Genomic DNA, 22,609 nt, shown 5'->3' with positions numbered 1-22,609 from the left:
TGTGTACATGCACGTCTTCACAACTCTCAGGGGAAATAATTTTTCTGCTAATTTGTGGGCCCAAGGGATTAAATTTAGGCCTTTAGGCCTGTGTATAAACACCTCTACCATTGAGTCATGTCACCAACTGCTTGCACTGATTCTGATTTCCTAGATATTTGATGTTTGTGCAAGTCTTATTTGTAAAAGGAGGTTAGCAATATCTTTCTCATAGGAGTGTTATGAGGATTATGATGATTAAAAGTGCTAATGCTCACCAAGCGCTTAATGCGACACCTGGGGTTAGCATGCATTTCATAAGCATCGGCTATTATCACAGTTATTCTCCCAAGATCTCGGCATAGTTAATTTCTGCGGATTAGTTCCTAACCTAGCAGAGTAGGAGGCTATGCGCGTGATGGGCTTTGAGTGTTTCTGGGAGATGCTCTCTCCTTTTCCCGTGACGGCCAGAAATTCAAACCATCATATGCTTTCCTTAGACACTGCTTTCTCCAGAGATTCTCCCGTTTAAAGCATTCATCTTCCAAGACGGCATCCTTTCCTCCTTGATGTGGTTTAGTTTATTCGTTGCTAGGTTTTTTTCTTTACAATGGCAGCCTGGAAACAGTGGACGGGGGCTGGAATTCGTGGTCAAGGAGAATGGGGGTGTGTTCGTTAGGACCTCTGAAAGATTGACAGTGTACTAAAGAACGAAACATTGCACAATATTTTGTTCATCCATTGCAGTTATAAGGGCAATTTCTGTCTTCCCAGGGATGAATTTACACAGCCTTGGGTTCCAGGAGGAAGGCTGGCTACCTTTGAAATCATTAGTGCAGCAAAGAACCAAGCCTGCTGCAGGGCGCCACCTACAGACTACCGGCTTCGTCTCTGCATCCTGGGCAGGGAACTACCTTTCTAGAACCAGTTTCCTTCTAGCCCACCTACCAGTACTCTGAACCCCTCCCCTTCCCAGGACGCCAAGGAGTCCGTTGGTCTTGGATCTAGGTAAGATATCGAGGTTTGTTTTCCAGTGACCTTGAGGTTTGGCACCCGAGCTAGTTGTTTGGCAGATGGTGGGGCCTGAGGCTTAGGTTCATACACCCCGATAAAAGGTATTCCTTGCCACGCTGCCGGGGAATCAGGCCATCACGACCTTGACCAGTAGGAAAGAGGGAGAGAGGAGTGACTCACTGTACTCTCTCCATTCATTACCGGCTCGAGGTCTCAAAATGCGTTGGACCCTATTTTAGTCACTCGAATTTGTCATCATCCGGCGCTATTTTCTTCATTACGCAGAGACGGTAGAGGCAGGCCCCTGTCTCCTTGGAGGCTGTGACGCTGTCCTGAGGGAGTGTGTTGGAAGGAGGTCAGGCCTAGGAGTCCGAGGCAGGTCAAAGATTTGACCTCCGAAATCTCCCGGGCTCTGTTTGGGCGATTTAGAAGAGGAGGAGACCCAGGCAAGAGAACTGAACCGTGGATCCTGCAACCTTGGTTTTCCTCCAAAGCTCGAGAAGCCTCTCCTAGCTCCATGCCTCTGAATTTTCCACTAAATAAAGCCTGGCGTTCCAGGGGCTGACGGCGAGCTGCCCAAACCAGGCGTCCAGGACTTCCCCTTTAAGGCTCTAGGCTCCGCCCATCACGCTGCGCAGGCTTCGGGCCCCGCCCCTTCACCCGTTTCCGTTGAGCTGGGCCGCAGCGCCGCCGTCCAGGCCCCTTTAAGGCTGAGTCCCGCCCCCTTGCTCCCGCCCCCTCCCCTCCCCCAGCCCACCCCGGGTGCCTCGGCTGGTCGGACGGTGCGGCCCGCGGCGGCGAGCATTGGAGCCTAGGGGGCGCGGGGTCGGGGCCCGTAAGTCTCCGCCGCTGCGGTGGTCTCGTGGGGCGGGGTCGGCGCTGGGGCGACGGGACTGGGGGCGCGGGGCGCAGGGCGCAGGGCGGGGACCGGCGCGGCACGGGAGGAGGCTCAGGTGACACGATCCCGGATCAGTACCCGCAGCGCCAGCCAGCCTGACCGGGGGTGTGGATCCCGGTGTACGATCGAAGGCATTCCCGCTCTCCCTTGTCCGGTTGGAGTGCGGGTCTAGCCGTGTTTATGATGCGTTACCCATGCTCCCCAGGGGCCCATTGGCAGAGCTGCTGTTAGCGGGTGGTGTCTGAGATGCAGTCCTGACAGCTGGAGGGGGAGCCCAAGCCGAAAGCCTTGGCTTGGAGTGGGAAGGCAGGAGGACACAGCCTCCTCTTGGATTCCGGACACAGCTCGGGGGTGGCCCTGGAGGCCTGGCCCTTGTGGAGCCGTCGTGGGCCCACCTGCTCTAGATAGGGCCTGAGGCGTGCTTTGGGAAAGTCCGACTCTGGGACCACGGTTCTAATCTTCTGTCCATCAGGGAGCTGGTCGTCACCATGGCGATGCGGGAGCTGGTGGAGAGCGAATGTGGGGGTGCCAACCCACTCATGAAGCTGGCCACCCACTTCACCCAGGACAAGGCCCTTCGGCAGGAGGGACTGAGGCCTGGCCCCTGGCCTCCAGGAGCCCCAGCTGCGGAGACCGTGAGTGTTCTAGAACAGAAGAGCCCATTTTCCCCTGACGCCTGCTTTCTCCGTTGTTAGTGTAATAGCAGTCACCATTCAGTAACACTGGAGTGAGCATTGTGTGTCTTCACACAGACGAGGACTGCTATTTTATAGACAAAGAAGCTGAGGCGTTGTGAAGCCTCTTGACCTGCCTCAGGCCACCTAAGCAGCAGAGTTAGAGTTGGGTTGTAGCCTGCGGCCTTCCTCACTCTGAATATTGCCTCTTTACTTCCTGTCTTAGGTCTCCAAGCCTTTGGGAGCAGGGACTGAAGATGAGGTAAATAGAACAAGATTCTTTTCTGTCCTTTTTTTGGGTTCCTAGTGATTTTTTTTTAACCTTTAAACAGTCCACGCATACATATTTCAGTCTTTCAACTCTCTTTACCAAATGAGATTGTATGCCAATGTTTTCGTCTACTTTTTGGGGTATTTTTCTGGTTTCCAAATTTACGGAGAGAATTTTTTTTCTCTATCTCCAGTTTTCCTTTTTCTGTCCGACGTCAGAGGGGCCTGGCTGAGGCACTTTGATCCTAATCGTTCATCTGACTATCTCTCTGTAATAGTTGGTGGCAGAATTCCTGCAGGACCAGAATGCAACTCTTGTATCCCGAGCCCCTCAGACCTTCAAGATGGACGACCTCCTCGCTGAGATGCAGGAGATTGAACAGTCGAACTTACGCCAGGCTCCTCAAAGAGGTGGGTTCAGGGCCTGGTGAGAAGGGCAGAGGCCAGGGGGGCTTCCATCCTTTGATTTTGTTGGTACTAGGGGACTGAGGAGACAAAGGAGGTGTCGTCCAGGAGTGCGTGTGAAGGAATGGTGGGAACCTGTTTCCTTTTGTCTTAGTCTTTGCTTATCTCTTTTAAGCCCCTGGTGTGGCCGACTTGGCCCTGTCTGAGAACTGGGCCCAGGAGTTTCTTGCAGCTGGAGATGCTGTGGATGTAGCTCAGGATTATAACGAGACTGACTGGTCCCAAGAATTCATCGCTGAAGTTACAGGTGAGGCTGGTGGGGAAATCTGTAGCATTTAAACGTTCTGTGTTGATGTCCTGATTCTTCCTGAGATGTAAGGTGATTTTGGCTGCTAATGACTGTTCTAGTTTCTTGATTCATTTCTGTGGGATGTTAGACGTGACTTCTTGTAGCAATTGTAGGTGATCAAAACATAATAAAGAGAAAAAAAGAGAGGAGGGGGACAGAGAGAGAGAGAGAGGAGGGAGAGAGAGAATGAATCCCTGAGAATGAACGAGAGCTTAGATCTGCCTCTTTATCAAGTCTAGTGGAGAGGAGCTAGAGATTGGATGGATAGCCCAGGAAGAGAGAAATATTCATCACAGCACCTAGAACGCTGCATTCAGCCATCTTGAATAGAATTGGGGTCTGGGAAAATTGATTGTGGAGTTCGGAACCCTGAGGTCTGGCTAGGCCACCTGTGCCTGTGTGCGTGTCTCATCTGTAGATTGAATAAACCGTGGATAGAAAGTGGAAAATTTATTGCTGCACTCAAAGCATGCATGCTTTTTGAGTTTTTAGACAGGGTCTTTGTAGTCCAGGCTGTCCTCCAAATCCCTGTGTAACTGAGATCTTCCTGCCTGAGTGCTGGGACTACAGGTATAACCACTGTGCCTGGCCCTGTGTGCATGTGTGTGTATTCATTATTTCCTAATTGCTATAATGACTATATATATAACATTTACATTATATAGGGTATAATAAGTCATCTAGAGATACCAAAATAATGGGAGGATGTTTGTGGGTTATATGCAAATATATCATTTCATGTTAAGAGACTTCAGTCTTCAGAACTTTGTATCTGCATGAGTTTTATGAACTAATGTTTTTTTTTTTTTTTGGTTTTTTGAGACAGGGTTTCTCAGTGTAGCCCTGGCTGTCCTGGAACTCACTCTGTGAACAAGGCTGGCCTTGAACTCAGAAATCTGCCTGCCTCTGCCTCCCAAGCACTGGGATTAAAAGCGTGCGCCACCACTGCCTGGTGGAACTAATTTCTCTGTGGATATTAAGGAATGTCTAAATAGTCCTTGAGGGTACAGATCATCTGTGACTATAGAAATAGTATCAGCTTCTCTGTGCTTACTGTGGTAAGTGCATTGAATGTGTTGTTTATTTCTCTTTGTGAGATCCCGAGTTCTTGCTATTGTTTTTAGGACCATTTTATAGATAAGAATACTGAGTTTATGATGACTTGCTTAAGATAAATGAGTGACTTAGTTTTTGTTTTTAAGTTTTTAAAAAGATATTTATTTTATTTATGAGTGTACTGTAGCTGTCTTCAGACACACCAGAAGAGGGCATCAGATCCCATTTCAGATGGTTGTGAGCCACCATCTGGTTGCCGGGATTTGAACTCAGGACCTTTGGAAGAGCAGTCAGTGCTCTTAACTGCTGAGCCATCTCAGCCCGTTTTTGTTTGTGTCTTTTTTTTTTTGTTGTTGTTGTTGTTTTTTTTTTTTTGTAACCATCTTAATTTTTCTTAGGCATTTTTATACATGTTAACAGTGAATCTCAGCACCCCACTCCAGCCTCTGGTTCCTGCCTATTCTGAGACGTCCCCTTGGCAAAGGGGTTGAAATAGACTACGCCCCATTTAGTGCTGAGTGCTCCGTGGTCACTTAGTCTCAGCACTCTGACCAGGTGCTGACCACTGCGCAGACGCTTCTCTGGCCGGGCTTGAGGGCAGTGCTGATCCTTAGATGCGAGCACAATGTACAGTTTGACAACGTGTGAGGTTTCTTCCTAGGAGTCCCTGGGATTTGACTCTGGATCGAGCGGTTGTTCTGTCCTGCCAGGCCCGTGTCACAGGCTAAGAGTCTCAGGCCAGCGTGTGTCTTTGCTACTGCCTCCCTGTGGATTGACTTTTCTCCCCCTGAGCCTATCTGATTAGGGCAAAAGGGAAGGACCAAGCCAGCCATCTTCTTCCTGATCGCTCACACAGAGCAGCATTGTTTGCCCTTTTCCACGGCGAGAAATCCAAGTATGAGAAGAGACACAGTGGAGGAGACAGTTACAAAAGTTCTAGGGGAGGCTGTCCCAGGGTCAGGTTTTGAGATAATGGACTTCATTGGTTTCTCCTCTCAGCATTCCTTATTCTCTGGAAGGAGGAGCTCCTAGCACCCAACAGCTTGGTATAAGCTGTTATCGGTGATTTCACACAGATACCCTTCCTTAAGTAAGATGGGTGGACAGTGTTCTAGGGTTTGCTGTTAGTGCTAAGCGCTTTCGTGTACAAGGCTATAAGCTTTCTACAGAGAGTGTCAGTAGGAGACATGATATCCAAAATTCATGCCTGCTTATACCTGTGTGCTTTTCAAACTATTGTTCTAAACTCTCAAGTCCTCCCAGTGGAATTATGCCCAAATCTGAGCTTTCCAAAGACCCTCTGTTGGATAAGAACCTTTCAAATTTCCAGACAAGTCTTAAGCTTATGTGATATATCTTAGTACAGAGAGACTTCTGTTGGAATGAGTGGGCTTTAGTCATTTTTCATAATTTAAAGCTAATAGACAAAAACCCAAGTCATTTACTCAGCTAGGCGCATTGTGAGAGCCAGATTTTATTATAATTGTTTCCTTCTGGTTAAATCATCTCTAACTCACAAATGAATAACTATATCCTAGAAAAACATGCTGAGCCTGCCTCACCTGTCCGGTTGTCTTTGAAGCGCACGTTCTTTTGCAACTGTGCCTGCTTCACAGAGGCCCGAATATGGGTGCTGGGGCTGAGGTGTGTGAGACTGGGCTCTGTAAAATTGTTCTGTTGTAGTAGGCCTTTGGCACTGATTAAAAGAATGCATTGAGATTTGGGAAAAAGAACTAAAAGAAATAGGTTTTCCAGGAATTTGTGTTTTATTTATTTAAAGGATTTATTTTATGCATGTTGGTCTTTTGCCTGCATGTTTGTCTGTGTGTCATATGAATGCATTACTTGCAGAAGAAAAGGGTGTCAAGGTTGAGACTGTTGTTAGCTGCCAAATGGGGTCTTGGAAATGAACCCAGGGCACCTGAAGAACCCTTAAATAAGCCAGTGCCACTAACCATGGGACCATCTCTGCACCCCAGAATTCATGTTTTCGAAATGGCTTTCTCTTAGTGTTGTGGCTGATATGTCAGTGATACAAGGTAACAAGGTAACTTTTTTAATGGCTAAGTAGATTTGAGACAAAATATACCTTTTAAGGTCTTATTAACTAATTAATTAAGTTTTATTGTTTGTGAAATCTCACTGTGACCCTGGTGTGCCTCCAACTCTCTTTATATGGGAGACTTGAATTTGTGGTTGTTTTTGCTGAATAATTACTGGCATGAATCCTTACTCCTTTCTTTTCTTTCTTTTTTTTTTTTTTTGGAAAAGGTCTTACTATGTAGCCTGGACTGGCTTTGAACTCACAGTCCTGCTTCTGTATCCCAAGTGCTGGGATTATGGGCGTGCTTTGTAGATTCTTATTGTTTTATTTTTTTAAATTCCCACATTTAATATTCTAGAATTGTTCAAAAGGAGTCTTGAAGGTCATCTTTTTATTTTAGTTGTTTTTTATATGGAAACATTTATAGTCTTACTGGTAAGTGTGAAACAAATAAATGAAAATATACAGTAAAGTTCTGTGTACTGCCTCCCAGATTCTCCAGTGGTGATGAGGAGATTCACTTTGGCACAGTCTACAGAGCTCACTGGTTTTCTCCAGTTTTATCTATTTTTTTGTTTTTTCGAGACAGGTTTCTCTGTGTAGCCCTGGCTGTCCTAGCACTCACTCTGTAGACCAGGCTGGCCTCGAACTCAGAAATCCGCCTGCCTTTGCTGGGATTAAAGGCTTGTGCCACCACTGCCTGGTGGTTTTCTCCAGTTTTACGTGCCATTATCTGTGTGTGAAGAGTTTTATGCAACTTCATTTGATGTGTAGACAGCACTATCTCAGCTGGGCCGTGGTGGTGTACATCTTTAATCCCAGTACTCGGGAGGCAGAGGCAGGCAGATTTCTGATTTTGAGGCCAGACTGGTCTACAGAGTGAGTTCCAGGACAGCCAGGGCTACACAGAGAAACCTTGTCTCCAAAAACCAAAAAAAAAAAAAAAAAAAAAAAAAAAGCACCATCCCAAGAACTAGTCCATCACCATACAAGACCCATCCCCCTCTTTGGTCTGTCATACTTCTGCTAGCATCATCTGTCATGTTTTCTGGCCAGTCTGCATCTTGTGTTTACCCAAGTCATGAGGTGAAACTCAGCCCTCAGGTGTCCTGAATTTAGGTAGACTCAGGTGACAAGAGACAGAATGTGTGTCTGTGTGTGAGAGAGAGTATGTCAGAGAGGGAGGGAGGGGGGAAGACAGGGAGGGGGGAGGATTTCTTAGAGTGGCTTACTGGCTGTGGTCCAGCTACTCCAACACTGGCTGTCTACCAGCAGGAGATCCACGAACCCAGTAGTTGTTTACTTCATGCGGCTCCAAATCTCCGCTGGTATTCAGCAGGTGGCCGAGTCCTGAAGAAGTAGGCTCTGATGCCTGTGAAGGAATGGACTTGACAGTGATATAGAGAGCAGGCAGGCGAAGAGCAAGCTTGTCTGCAAAAGCCTGCCAGCAGAAGGCATGGCCCAGACTAAAGGTGGATCTTCCTGTCTCAAAAGGTCCAGACTAAAGGTGGATCTTCCCACTTCAAATGGTTTCATTAAAAAAAAAAAAAGATCTCTTAACAGCTGCTTGAGTTTTAGTTGATTCCAAATATAGGCAAGTTGACAATCAAGTGTGTGAGGCTCATAAGCAGCTATGAAACACAAACTTGTAGTGTTGCAGGAAAAGCTGGAGGAAGCACAGCAGAAGGTGGTCAGTGCTGGCGCTTCTGTGAACAGAGGAAGAAGAGGTGTGGATGGGTGGATACGGAGCGTGCCAGGCTCCTGTGATGTCCTGGAAGGCCTGTCCTCTGCAGATGGGGGCACGGCTATTCCCTTTTGTTGCTATGTCTAATTTTTGCAGAAACTCTATGATCTGTCTGCTGTGGTCCTTTTTATAGGTAAAGAAGTGGAAAATTACAAGTTAAAGAAGAAGAAAATTACTCTGAAATATGCAGTGAATGATGGGTGGACTTGGGGTTTGAATGTGGGTGATGCTAGGCTCACGCTAGACCCTCCTTCTGTCCCACAGAACTCTGACTGCTTAGGGGAGGGAGTTCTGAGTGATCGACATTTCAGCTTGTGGTAGCTGTGCTCACCCAGCACACAGTATGAAGTGGTGTTACATCATGTAAACATGAGTGGGCTGTCTAGGTCTTGGCTCTAGCTCTGCTTGTGTGTGTGTGAGACCTAAGACAGCCTCCTCATCTCTGGCCTTTACTGCTTCACTTTCAGGCACGTCTAAGTGGGTCTGGCTCACTGGGCTCTTCTGTCAGTTCCCTTGCTGAGCAGGTCCCCAGAGCCAAAAACTCTAGGTTCTTGGCAACCTGAGCCAGGCTGCGTCAGGTTGTTTTTGCTGTTATTGTTTTAATGTGCTTGTCATTGTGAGGCAGAGATTTAACACTAATGCTCATTCCAAGCCCTGAATTATAGCAATTTGAGGATGACGTTTCTCACCTGTGTGTCCCCTGATGTGTGGCATGTATGTGGTAATGGTGTATATTTGGTAATGGTGTATATATGGTAATGGTGTATATTTGGTAATGGTGTATATAAGGTAATGGTGTGTGTGTGTGTGGTAATGGTGTGTGTGTGTGGTAATGGTGTGTGTGTAGTAATGGTGTGTGTGCGTGGTAATGGTGTATGTGTGTGGTAATGGTGTGTGTGTGTGGGTTAATGGTGTATGTGTGTGGTAATGGTGTATGTGTGTGGTAATGGTGTATGTGTGTGGTAATGGTGTGTGTGTGGGTTAATGGTGTGTGTGTGGGTTAATGGTGTATGTGTGTGGTAATGGTGTATGTGTGTGGTAATGATGTATGTGTGTGGTAATGGTGTATGTGTGTGGTAATGGTGTGTGTGTGGGTTAATGGTGTATGTGTGTGGTAATGGTGTATGTGTGTGGTAATGGTGTGTGTGTGGGTTAGTGGTGTATGTGTGTGGTAATGGTGTATGTGTGTGGTAATGATGTATGTGTGTGGTAATGATGTGTGTGTGGGTTAATGGTGTATGTGTGTGGTAATGGTGTATGTGTGTGGTAATGGTGTGTGTGTGGGTTAATGGTGTATGTGTGTGGTAATGGTGTATGTGTGTGGTAATGGTGTATGTGTGTGGTAATGGTGTGTGTGGGTTAATGGTGTATGTGTGTGGTAATGGTGTGTGTGGGGGTTAATGGTGTATGTGTGTGGTAATGGTGTATGTATGTGGTAATGGTGTGTGTGTGGGTTAATGGTGTATGTGTGTGGTAATGGTGTATGTGTGTGGTAATGGTGTATGTGTGTGGTAATGGTGTGTGTGTGGGTTAATGGTGTATGTGTGTGGTAATGGTGTATGTGTGTGGTAATGGTGTGTGTGTGGGTTAATGGTGTATGTGTGTGGTAATGGTGTGTGTGTGTGGTAATGGTGTGTGTGTGGTAATGGTGTGTGTGTGGTAATGGTGTGTGTGTGTGGTAATGGTGTATATATGGTAATGGTGTATATAAGGTAATGGTGTGTATATGGGAATGGTGTGTGTGTGGTAATGGTGTGTGTGTGGGGTAATGGTGTGTGTGTGGGGTAATGGTGTGTATATGGTAATGGTTTGTATATGGTAATGGTGTGTGTGTGGTAATGGTGTATATGTGGTAATGTGTATATGTGGTAATGGTGCATATATGGCAATGGTGTTTATATGGTAACGGTGTGTGTGTGTGGTAATGGTGTGTGTGTTGTAATGGTGTATATGTGGTAATGGTGTATATATAGTAATGGTGTGTATATGGTAATGGTGTGTAGGTATATGTGGAAATGGTGTATATATGGTAATGGTGTGTATATGGTAATGGTGTGTAGGTATATGTGGAAATGGTATATTATATGTGGTAAAGTGAAGAAACTTTTTTCCCTATTGTTTTTCTGTTGTTGATGAGAACATTTTATAGACATTGTTTGTGTCTCTGTAGCCTCGGGTTCATTATGCCCGAGTGAAGGAGGAAGGAGGGGAAATAGGAAGGACTGGCTATTCTTTAACAGAGAGTAAGGAGGAAAGGGGGAGGGGATAGGACTAAGGAGCCAGGAGATGTTATTGAAATCAGTTTTGATATTAAATATTTGCTTTTCAATCTTCACACGTAAGCCACACTCTGGTTGGAATAAGAGGAGAAAAATGTTACCTACAGGACCTAGAGGTCAGAGCCCATAGTTGAGTGTCCCTGAAATTAAAACAGGATTTGTAAACCCAAACAATTGCCAACTATACTTTTTTATTATGTTGACTCTATATTATTTATTCATAATCTGTGTGTGCTCTGAGACCCTTGGTTCTTGGGTTTTTTTTTTTTTTTCTTTTCAGGTTTTGACATTATTTTCTCAGATTTTGAGATTGCTGATTATTCAGGTCAAGTCTTGGGTACAGCAGAGTGTACATTAATAATAAGGGGATAGCAGTGTATTCTCAGTGTTAGGGCAGTGTCAGTCGGACCTTCCACTTGGGGATTGTATGACTGTGTTGACCTCTGGGATGTAGCGATGGGGACAGAATAGAAGAGACCTGCGCTCATGCCTTCTCTGCTACTTTGGCCACACTAAGCTGCTCACTGCTTGGTGGACAAAGTCCTAGAGATTGAGAAACAGTTCAGTGCCCTTGTCTGGAGTTTGGTCCTGTGCCCTTTATCACTGTGGTTTTGAAGATATGTTTAGAATGTGACTGAAAAACATCACCCTTAAAATGAATCAAAGCGATGAGGAGTCAGGAGCTGTGTCTCCTGCTCAGTGGCTCAGTGCTTGGGAAGCTATGAAAGAAGACTCTGAGTTGAAGGCCAGCTTGGGCAATGTTCTGAGACCCTGCCCTAAGAAACCCCAGATGCCAACAACGCAGTGTTGAAAGCCAGCATAGTGTTTATCTCTGTGTGCAGGGGCCTGAGGGTACTCGTGAGGAGGATGCAGGCATCCCCCACTTTGCCTGGGTGGGAATGTGAACTCTGTGCCCAGGTTTGGCACACACTTTATACTTCATGCGTAGTTCTAGGCTTTTAACTGAGGATTGTAGACCTAAGAAAAAAAGGATCTAGAAGGATGAAGGAGGGGAAGGGGTAAGGAAGGAATAAGAGGGAAGGTAGGCAAACAGGTTAGGTGGCTTAGGCCTCTTATTCCAGCTAGAAGCAGGAGGATCTCTGTGAACTTGAGGCCAGTCTGGTTTATAGAGTGAGTCCCAGGACAGCCAGGACTCCACAGTGAGACGTCTCAACCCCCATTTCCCACTAAAGAAGGAAGAGGGAATTAATAAGTTCAAAACTCATTATATGGATGTGTGGAAATGATGTGTTGAAGACTCTTTCTTTGTACAACAAATATATCCTAATAAAGATTAAAAATAAAACTTACTTTATGTGTATTTTTTCCCCCTCTATGTGCGTCTGTGCACGACTTGTGTGCTTGGTGCCTTTAAGGTCTGAAGAGGACCTTGGTTCTCCTGGAACTAAAAATTACAGTCAGTTAACCCCGGTCCTCTGGAAGAACAGCCAGTGCTCTTTTAAAGATAGGCTCTTTTTTTAAGCCTTCAACTTTGAAACCTTCTGTTTTGGCCTTGGGGTGAAAGTTCTACCTGAGCCTCCTTGGTAGTAGGCCTCCTGTTCTCAGCTCTCCATAAACTTCCGTCCTGGCCTCTTTGGGAATGGCTCAGCCACTGAAGAGGATATTGGGATTTATTAAATTCTCTTTCACGGAGGGACTTGCAGGGACTCTACAGGGCTCTGTGTGCTTTGGTTTGGTTAAGCGGGTCACTGGGTCTGTACTTCCTCTGACCTTACACTGAGGCTCTGATGAGTGTCACAACTGCTCTTTGCAGACCCACTGTCTGTGTCCCCTGCCCGCTGGGCTGAGGAGTATCTGGAGCAGTCTGAGGAGAAGCTGTGGCTGGGAGAACCGGAAGGAACCTCTACCGCCGATCGATGGTGAGTGCAGTGTCTTCCATGGGTTGCCATGGAAAGAGTACAGTTGTGGGCACTTCCCTGCCTCCCCCATCCACATCCTTGTCTCTGCTCCACTTCAGTTGTTGACATTTCTACTATTGCTATTGGCATTTCACCTGTGAGTAGGAATCTTAACCATTCCCCGAGATTGCCCCAGAGGGAAGGGACCCTGTTTCCTTGAGAGATTTCCTTTTCCCTTCCTGCAGAGCTGTGCTTAAGGAAGGAAAAGTAAAAAGACTGTCCTGTTGTCACAAAGACATTTTTCTTTAATGTAACTTGGAGCTCTTTAGCTCCTCAAGGTAGTGGGTAGCATTATTGCTCCACCCTGTGGGGACTATGTTTGCCGTGGACAGGATTGGGGACGAGCACGGGCAACGTGTGGGTGACTTGGCCTTTCTTCCTTTCCACAGGTACGATGAGTATCGTCCTGAGGAGGACCTACAGCACACAGCCAGTGACTTTGTATCCAAGGTGGACGACCCCAAATTGGCTAACTCTGAGGTGAGTCACCTCCTGCTGCTGCACTCAATCCCAGCAGAACTGGGATTGAGGGCAGAAGCTCTCCTTCCCTCGCGCTACTGTGCTGTAAAGAGTGGGATGTGATTCCAGAACTGTCTTCCTCTGGAGAGTGGAGACTGTAGACTGGATCCGACTGCATCTTCTCTCTGTTTTCCCTATTTCTTTATCTACTAACTCTTTGTCTTTTCTGTGTCTTCTCAACTCTGTAGAGGTAGAAAGCCTCTTCGCTGCATTTCTTTTCAGGGCCTTTAGCATTATCTTGATGCAGCTAGAGATGTTCATAGGGAGGGGAGAGCGCAGGGTCTCCTTGGGCATAGGTGAGAGTACACACCTGGAAGTCCTGTCCCAAGGTACCTATGTGTGTCTCTGTGCCCCAGTTCCTGAAATTCGTGCGGCAGATTGGCGAGGGGCAGGTGTCCCTGGAGTCCGCTGCAGGGTCGGGCCGAGCTCAGGCAGAACAGTGGGCAGCAGAGTTTATACAGCAGCAGGTAGGATATCGCCATTCCCCAGCCCACTCCGGACTGCTGCCAGAGGCCGGATCAGTGTTCAGTGGGAAGGGATTTCATTGACAGCCTGCCTTGTAGCACCTAGACCCTGAGTGGGTGGGCAGGAGTCTGAGAGCACCTAGGCTGTGGTGTTGAGCGGGGTTTCAGTCAGTCTGTGTTAATGAGAAGGAAGGTGGTGGAGGTGGCACTTATCATCATTTGTCACAGGGTACGTCAGAGGCCTGGGTTGATCAGTTCACAAGACCAGGAAACAAAATGGCTGCCCTTCAGGTGGAATTTGAACGAGCCAAGTCAGCTATAGAGGTGAGAGGAGCCGGCATGGTGGGTGCTCCAGGACTGTGTTCTGCATAGGAGCCGGCATGGTGGGTGTTCCAGGACCGAGTCCTGCAGAGGGGAGTATGGCTTTATTAGTGCCCAAGGTGCCGAGCATGGCCTCATAGTGTGCTGGATCATCTATCCCTCGGAACTGCATAGGGGTGGGATGACTGCTTTTCTAAATATGCAAACTGTTGGACATTCTTCCAGATTGCTGCCTCAGAATCTGGGGTAGGATCTGGGGATTTGCATTTTTTAAAAGCTTCTCTGAAGATTGCTAAACACTCTGAAGTTTGCAATGTTCTAATGATTATCTCCCTGTAGAGCAAGGGCGGGGTGGGGCAGGGTGGGGTGGTGATGAAGTGACTCCTTTCTTTCATCTGCTTTCCCTTCCTTGCAGTCCGATGTCGATTTCTGGGACAAGTTGCAGGCAGAGTTGGAGGAGATGGCGAAACGGGATGCTGAGGCGCACCCCTGGCTTTCCGACTATGATGACCTCACATCCTCATCCTATGACAAGGTAGGAGGCCCTGGAGAGTTTGGAGAGTTTCTATGCTGAAACTAGCACTGTTTTTGATACTCTTAAAATGTAAAGAAGTGTGGTTGATACCTGCTGTCCAGTAACTGGTGAAGTATGTTCTTGAGATTAAAAACTCAGTAACAATACCTTTGTCAAATGATAAAGTGATGTAATGCGCACGAGGGAGGCTTCCACAAGACTGCACTAAGAGCGGAATTGTCGCTTCTCATTGGAGGTTACACTGGGACAGCTTATCTGTCGCTGACTCGTGCTGGACAGAGGGAGCTCACCGATTGTCCTCTGTCCTCAATGTGTCTTTTTCTGTTTTTGGCTCCTGAGTTCAAACCCCTTGCTTAATCTTGGGGTCAAACCAGTGCTGGCGTGTGCGAAGGACTGACTATCCCACTGAGCTGCACCCCAGCTCACACAAGTTTTGATCTCTTCTTGTAGGAATCAGGCTCTTGTCCCAACTTAGGATTTTAAAGAATTACATGAAGTAACTTAAGCAATAGGAAACCTTCCTCGTGGTCTGTGGTGAAGGTGGTTGGATTCTATATGTGCTGTGTGCCTGTGACTTAGATGCTGTGTCTCCTCAGCAGTGTCATGAGGAAATCTGCAGAGGAGTCACTTCAGGATGATGCAGGTGTGGCTACTGAGCTTCTGAGTTGAAGCATGAGAGGGAGGGAAGCTTGGTATTCAGGAAGACAGACTAGGGTCCGAACAACATTCTTCTTGTTCAGATGTGTGGGGCAAGGACCAGATCCTGAGAGTGAAGCTGGGTGGTGGAGGTGGACGTAGAAACAGGGAGTGATGTGGAGACAGGAGAATGAAGTTCAGGGGACTATAAAGAGGTCAGGGCTCGAGAGCCTCAAGAAAAACCTAGTACAAGAGAAAATGTGACTGTTGAGTCCACCAGATCTGGGCTTTGTCTGAGAATGTTCTTGCAGTCTGATGTGGTACATTGAGGGGCCTCTAACTTCTTGGGACCTTGCCTTGTATTTCGCCCCAGTATAAGTTCCTCTTATAGAATAGCACTTTTGTTATTCTACATAAACTGTTAATTTATAACTGGCATGTCTATACATTTGATAAATGGAAACATAAATACTATTTTCATATGAGCAGTATTTTGATAGTGTTTATTATTTCCATATTTATGATATGCTATGCAGAATAACTTTTTATGTTAGACGCTTGATTTAGCATATATTATTCTCATATTTATGACATGTTGGGTCAAATACACCTTTAAATTAAAAACTTAGAAGTATGAGGAGGAAGCTGGTCATGATGGCGCACCTGTAACACAATCACTTGGGAGGCAGGAGAATTGTAACAGGCTAAGTTGGGTTAGTGGGATTGTGTTTCAAACAAAAACTAACTAAATTATTAGATCCACAAACCCTGTGGATGTCATTAATACCTTGAAGTATTGTACATCAGGCTGAGAAAAACTTGCATTAATGCTTCTCAGAAGTGCTCTACTTCATATTCACTAGTAGTGAAGGGTTAAGCTCTGTCTGGCCCTAAGCTAAGTTGTACCGAAGTGTATGGAATTTTATGAGTTAATTATTGAATAAAGTCATGGGCCTTTGTGCTGTTTGTTTTTGCATTTGTGTGTGCGTGTGTGCGTGTGCGCTGAGGCCGGAGGTTGACATGGGTCTCCTGCTGTAGGCTCTTTCCACTTTCCTTTTTGGGCCAGAGTCTCTCCTGAACCCAGAACTCACGACACATGGAGCAGTCCAGCTTACCGGCCTGCCCTGGGGTCCCCTTCCCAACTGCCATGCCTGCCTGGGTTTTATTTTGGGTGTTGGGGATCTAGCCTGTGGGCCTCATGCTTGCCTGGCAAGTGCTTTGTCCACTGACCATCTCCTCTTCCCTCTAGTCCTTTTTTTTTTTTCAGTTAATTTTTTTTTTGTTAACCTTTATGTTTTTCAGAGAATATATATATATACCTGTGGCTTAAAAAAGACACTGTAAACCATTATCAAAAGTGTTTCTGTGATGGAAGAGAGTTTGTAGTGCTCTTTCTACAGTGTAATCTATAAGATTTTGAAATAGCTCAAGGCAGTGGACCAGACAAGACGACTGGCTGGGGAGAGCTTTGAGGCTGTGAAGCGATGCTCAGCTCCCTCTGCCCTGTGTAGCCAGTGAACAGTTCCTTTAGAGTAGTACTTTTCCACCTGTGCAAATATTTTATCTTCGCATAGTGGAAAAATATTTAATTCCTCACTGAGCAGCAGTTGATGAGACCGTAAAGACACAGGTATCAGCGTCTAGAGGAAATGTGTTCAAAGGACGGTGACAGTCGTTTGTCCCATTGTCTGGTGATGACTGCTACATACAACAGTGTGCCTTAAGGAAACAGCTGCAGCCACTGTGAGTGAGCACTGCTGGAAGCTCCTTTCATACGGTTCTCTGTAGCTTTGAGGCATACATTACATCTGTTAGAAATGACGTTATATGTGATAACCTTCTCTGTTTCCCACAGAGTGGCTCAAAGGATGCATTGATGATGGATAGTGCTTAGGGTTGAGTGTAAAAACATTTATTTTCTTGAATTCCGATTATCTAGGGCAGGAGTGGCCTGTGAATAAATGAATTTGCCAACTTGTTTATAAATGGCTCAGTGGCTGATAATGGTTTTAGCATCTTTAAGTGGCTGAAAGAAATCAAAAGAGTAATATAGCTTGTAACACCTAAAATTTAAAAATCTAAATTTCAGTGTCCATGAATAAAATAGGGCGGTGACATAGCCACACCCACTGCCCCATTCTCCCACGTTGGAACTGAGTAGTTGTAATAGGTAGGACCTGCAAGGTGTGGCATTTATTGCTTGGTCATTCACGAGAAAGCAAACTTTCCTCTGTAGTAGCTTCATTTTCTGCCTTCTAATTTTTTTGATTTGTTTTTGTGTTTTTAGAGACAGGGTTTCTTTTTGTAGCCCTGGCTGTCCTGGAACTCACTCTGTAGACCGGGCTGGCCTTGAACTCAGAGATCTGCCTGCCTCTGCCTTCCAATCGCTGGGATCAAAGGTGTGGCACCACCACTGTCCAGCTGCTTTCTGAATTTTTAATATTTCTTGACTCTACTTGTGACACACTTCCCTCATGCATTTCCAATCCTGTGTCTCATGCTTTGAACCCCCATTGACCTCCTTAACTTTTTGCCTCTGATGTCATGTGGTTTAAAACAGCACTTCTGATTTTCCCTTGTTTCACAGTAGTAACCAAACAGGACATCTTGTCTTTCTTCTGTGCAGTTTAAAGCTAAGTTCTCCGTGTCTGGGCTAGGTTTGCCATTTTCACCAAACTGCCTGATGTCCCGCATACAGTTTTTATTCTTTTCTGTGATGGTAACTCTTTACTTCCCCAGAAGGAATCTTTTATTTGTCCAAGGCCATGAGGACTCACCTGTGACTTTTGCCTTATCTTGTTATCACCCTACTTCATGTCAAATGCCAGTTGGCAAAGCTTTTTATGTGACATTATAATTTTTCAGCTGAGAGTCCCCCAGCTAGGAGAGCTGTGTCTGCCTTCAGATTTGGGGGTTAGGTTTTACTTAAAAGGAAACCAATATGGTGGCTTATGTCTGTAATGTCAGCTCTAGGGAAGCTGAGGGAGGAGGACAGGTGTGAGTCTGAGGCCAGTCTGGGCTACATAGCAAGATCCTGCCTAAAAGCCAAAAGAAACAAAGGAACTTGGTAATTGGGGCAAGGTAAGCATTTCTGAGTTACCATTGGGTTCATGTAGCCCGAGGTGGGGAAGCCCTGCCTAAGACAGGGCCTCTGCCTCAGGGCTCACTTCCTTATGCGTCACCACACTGTTAGAGGCCAGGAGCTACGCTAGGGGTTAGGATGCTAAGGAGGGCGTTCACTGTTCTGAGGCTGTGGAGAGGCATGCACTGTCCAGGGGAGAAGTTGCGGACATGGTGGTGCAGGCTGTGAGGATGAGCCTCTGCCACTCACCTAACTCTGCTGGATGGCAGCTGGGTTCACACTTTGCCTTGTCACAGATGACCTGTATAGTGTGGAGAATCCGCTTTGCCTGTGTGGAAGGCCGCCTGCACCTCCTCCACCTGCCTGGATGCTGTTCTCCCAACCCTGCTGCCCTGGCTGTCGGGATTCCCTCCTTTGAGTTCCACCCTCACTTTTCTTCCTTCCAGGGTTACCAGTTTGAGGAGGAGAATCCCTTGCGTGACCACCCTCAGCCTTTTGAAGAGGGGCTGCGTCGACTTGAGGAGGGAGACCTGCCCAATGCGGTATTGCTTTTTGAGGCTGCTGTGCAGCAGGACCCTAAGCACATGGAGGTGAGTGGGGCCTTGTTCTGATGCCTTCTTCCCCATTTGTGGGAGGGCCCAGAGCCTGTGGATGGGTTGTGCTCTCCTCCAGGGTGGGTGGTGAGTGGGGAAGGCGGTGGAGGAGCGGATGCAGACTCAATGATGGAATTGCCAACTTCCCTGCAGGCTTGGCAGTACCTGGGCACCACCCAGGCTGAGAACGAGCAAGAGCTCTTGGCTATCAGTGCCCTGCGGAGGTGAGTGTGCCGCGGTGAGGCAGGCAGATGGAGGCCTTTGCAGGCAGCCTTTAGCCTAACAACCAGGTCGTTGTCCTCTCTGGCCACTAGCACACAGATGGACCTGTGAGGTTCTTCCAAGTCATCGTGGCTCAGAGGAGTGAGTGCGAGAGGCTCGATGCTGGTCCGTCATCAGCTTGGGTTTTATCTGTAGGATCCTGGTTGGTCTTTGGCTGCTGAAACTTTGCCCATCTCAGATTTGAGTCTTTAATATTAACTCAAAGCCCAGAGGATTCTTCTCTGTGTTATGCTGAGAGGGCACAAGTAAGGCCTCCATGTCTGCTTCAAAGCTCAGCCATGCGCTCCTGGCGCTGAGGGCCCCGGTGTCATTTATAGATTCTCAGTCTGCTCCTTTGTCCCATCAGGTGTCTGGAGCTAAAGCCAGAAAACCGGACAGCGCTGATGGCGCTGGCTGTCAGCTTCACCAATGAGTCCCTGCAGCGACAGGCCTGTGAGACGCTGCGGGACTGGCTGCGCTACTCACCGGCCTACGCCCATCTGGTGGCTTCTGGTGAAGAAGGGGCTACTGGGGCAGGACTGGGTCCCAGCAAGCGCGTCTTGGGATCTCTCTTGTCTGAGTGAGTGTGGGGCATTCCGGGGTGAGGCCTGTAATGTGAGTCCTGGTAAGAACATGACCTTGATTTGGCAAGTAGGGCATGCTGAGATCCAAGAGTGTGATGGGCTCCTCAGGGTCAGCACTCTACCATGCAGTGCTGTGGTCAGCAAAGCAGGCTGTAAACTGGATGTGGGTAAAGGAGATGACTGAAACACCAGTGAGTCCTGGGACTGTGGTTGACTTAAGAGATTGGAGGCTAGGAATGTGGATAGACGCATTTACCTACCTCTGCACTTTTTCTTCTCCTTACTTAGCTCCCTGTTTCTTGAAGTAAAAGAACTCTTCCTGGCAGCTGTGCGTCTGGACCCTACATCCATTGACCCTGATGTGCAGTGTGGCCTGGGAGTCCTCTTTAACCTGAGTGGGGAGTACGACAAGGCTGTGGACTGCTTCACGGCCGCCCTCAGTGTTCGTCCCAATGTGAGCCTTGGGGAAAGAAGGCTGAAGAGTCCTTTGCATGTGGGAGATTGCATTCCAGTGTGCATGCCATGAAGCCTCGGGAAGACTGGGACAAGACAGGGGTGCTGGGGAGAGCAGGAGCATGTGAATACGGGAGTCTGCCTGGGCTACCCCGGTGACCACATGGGGAGCTGCCGAGGGGAAGGGGGCAGGCTAGTAGCTACATTAACCGAACGGTAGCGAAGCGAAGCAGGTGGAGGAATGGGCAGAAGTCGGTCCCAGCCTGGCTCATGTTTCCTGTCTAGGACTATTTGCTGTGGAACAAGCTTGGGGCCACCCTGGCCAATGGGAACCAGAGTGAAGAAGCGGTGGCTGCATACCGCAGAGCCCTTGAACTACAGCCCGGGTACATCCGGTCCCGCTATAATCTAGGCATCAGCTGCATCAACCTTGGGGCTCACCGGTGAGTATGGGTCCTGCCTGCCGTAAGCAGGTGAACCTTGTCTTTTTGGCCTTGGTTTCTGATGTTCTGATCGCCTCTCCCCGGCCCTTCCGCTCCGCCCACTGTTGTTCCACCCCGCCCACTGTTGTTCTGCTCACACACTCTCATCCCTCTTCCCTACAGTGAGGCTGTGGAACACTTTCTGGAGGCCTTGAACATGCAGAGGAAGAGCCGGGGCCCTCGGGGCGAGGGGGGCGCCATGTCTGAGAACATCTGGAGTACCCTGCGGTTGGCGTTATCCATGTTAGGCCAGAGTGATGCCTATGGGGCGGCCGATGCTCGGGATCTGCCTGCCCTCCTAGCTATGTTTGGCCTGCCCCAGTGACAGTGGGATGGGCTGCCCTGTGAGTGTCTGCTTGGAGGGGTCCGCGCTCTGGGTGTGACTCCCTCTCCTCAAATGGGCCTACCACCGGGGCGGGCTGATGACCACAAGCGGTACGACCTCTCAGGAGCTGCCTCAGAGTAGGGGTGCATAGCTGTGTCTTAGGTCCTACTTAATTGTAGGGATGAGCTGTCTCTGACCCTTGGTAATTCAAGGGCTGTGTATCCAGCTACAGATCTCTTTCTGTTCATCATGCCCTTTCTTGGTGCTGCTTTTTGGGTAGGACCCAATGACATAGGGGAATTGTTGTCATCAGCTGCCATTTCTGATAGGGCCTGCCACAGTTTTAAGTCTCTCCTAGCCCTACTCTTCCTGGGAATTGGTAACAGTCCAGCTTCCTTGGGCAGTTGTGTATAAGAGGTTCCCCTGAGCATCTGTGTGATGCTGGCTGGGATGGATGTTAGGAGTTGCCTGCTCACTGAAGTGGTGATGCGGCTTCACAGAGCCGGACTTGGGACAAGTGCTCGCAGCTCCGTCACTCCTGGCCATGAGCTTGGATCTTCTGTGGGCGGACACTGAAGCAGCCAATGCTCATGTGGTTACCGTACTGTCCTCAGGGCCGGGGCTTGTCACTGCGGGTGGCATGGTCTATGAGGGAGGGAGGTTCATTTGTGGAGTGAGCCCAGAGGTGGGACAGTAGTTGTGTGGTCAGTACTGCTGTCCTCTCTTCTTCTTGGGAGACTTGGAAGGAGGAACTAAACAAACCTTGTAGCAAACTGGTTCAGAAGTTGCATTCTTGCCAAATTCCCACAAAGGGAGGGTTCAGTGTTACCATAAGCCTTCTTGAAGCATTTATAGGGGATATCATTGAAACCCCTTCCCCTGTCACCTCCACAAGGTGAGGAGGAAGGGATGCTGAGGGAGCAGCCGGAGACGTCTCCACTGTTTCTGTGTGGGGAGACACGCAGAGCCCCATAAATGACTGCTAAGCCTTTTACCTTGTCTTCAGTAGCTAATGATCAGAATTTTTTTTTAAACTGCCATGGTCCCAAAATTCCATCCTGAAATTTATTTTTCTTTGTATGCATATGTGTAAATGATTTAAAAAATAAAACTGTAAAATATTTGTATGAAGAATAAACTGGACTGATGTGAGTAGGTTCCACTGCTAAATATGGGAGGGGTAGAGGGAGGCTGGTTAGTGACAGACTGATGTTCAAGTTTCCCCTTCTCTGTCTTGTAGCTTCTTCCTGGCATGGGGTTACCTAGCCCTCTGTCCAGGATCATCGGGTGCCAGCACCTGCTGCAGTTTCTGTTTTGACATTCACCTTTTGCCTCCCTCCTCCCTCTCTCCCTCTTTTTAAGACATTCCTGTTACTATTACAAAGGGAGTTGTGTATGCTGTATAATCTTGAATCTTTTTCTTCTTCAGTGCTATGGATTTACTTCTGCTCTTCACCTAGGCTGTCCCCTGCCTGGTTGTACAGGTCCACATGGTTCTGGGGCGGAGCGTGCCAATAGCATAGCCTAGCCTATGTGAGTGTCAATGCAGTGTGCATGTGGAGTCTATATGGCTGTGGCCAGTGGACCTGCACTAGAATCACTTACCTCCAGGTCACTTACCTGTTTGCCTGCCTGCTGATTGGTGGGTTGCCTGAGGGAGGACTCAGATCTCCAAGGCACTCTTTCTGTGGCTTCTGCTTACAGTGCCTGCCTTGGTTTCCCT

The 22,609-nt window shown here is 47.7% G+C and overlaps 1 protein-coding gene across 3 annotated transcripts; it reads left to right on the top strand.

Moving 5' to 3' along the window:
* The first annotated feature begins 894 nt into the window (after positions 1–894).
* Positions 895–22,038, top strand: Pex5 (peroxisomal biogenesis factor 5). Of its 3 annotated transcripts, none has more exons than XM_052174808.1 (16): positions 895–987; positions 2,364–2,526; positions 2,792–2,827; positions 3,114–3,246; positions 3,416–3,547; positions 12,487–12,592; positions 13,021–13,111; positions 13,507–13,617; positions 13,843–13,938; positions 14,351–14,470; positions 18,635–18,778; positions 18,935–19,005; positions 19,410–19,622; positions 19,915–20,080; positions 20,365–20,522; positions 20,685–22,038. In XM_052174808.1, the coding sequence occupies exons 2-16, from the start codon at positions 2,380–2,382 to the stop codon at positions 20,884–20,886; spliced, it is 1,926 nt and encodes a 641-aa protein (XP_052030768.1). In that variant the 5' UTR covers positions 895–987; positions 2,364–2,379; the 3' UTR covers positions 20,887–22,038. The 3 variants fall into 3 exon arrangements, with proteins under 3 accessions (XP_052030768.1, XP_052030767.1, XP_052030769.1); XM_052174807.1 differs by lacking the exon at positions 895–987 and adding an exon at positions 1,681–1,828; XM_052174809.1 differs by lacking the exons at positions 895–987; positions 13,507–13,617 and adding an exon at positions 1,682–1,828.
* Positions 22,039–22,609: the final 571 nt, after the last annotated feature.

The sequence above is a fragment of the Apodemus sylvaticus genome, chromosome 2 (genome assembly GCF_947179515.1).
Source record: "Apodemus sylvaticus chromosome 2, mApoSyl1.1, whole genome shotgun sequence".
Classification (NCBI taxonomy): domain Eukaryota; kingdom Metazoa; phylum Chordata; class Mammalia; order Rodentia; family Muridae; genus Apodemus; species Apodemus sylvaticus.
Note: the sequence above shows the minus strand (reverse complement) of the source record. Positions and strands in the feature narration are given on the sequence as shown.

Bases quoted from the DNA above. Each gene is read 5' to 3' on its own strand.
- Pex5 (XM_052174808.1), top strand. From the start codon at position 2,380: ATGGCGATGCGGGAGCTGGTGGAGAGCGAATGTGGGGGTGCCAACCCA. The intron at 3,247-3,415 runs GTGGGTTCAGGG...ATCTCTTTTAAG, and splicing joins ACGCCAGGCTCCTCAAAGAG to CCCCTGGTGTGGCCGACTTG. The intron at 19,006-19,409 runs GTGAGTGTGCCG...TTGTCCCATCAG, and splicing joins GCTATCAGTGCCCTGCGGAG to GTGTCTGGAGCTAAAGCCAG.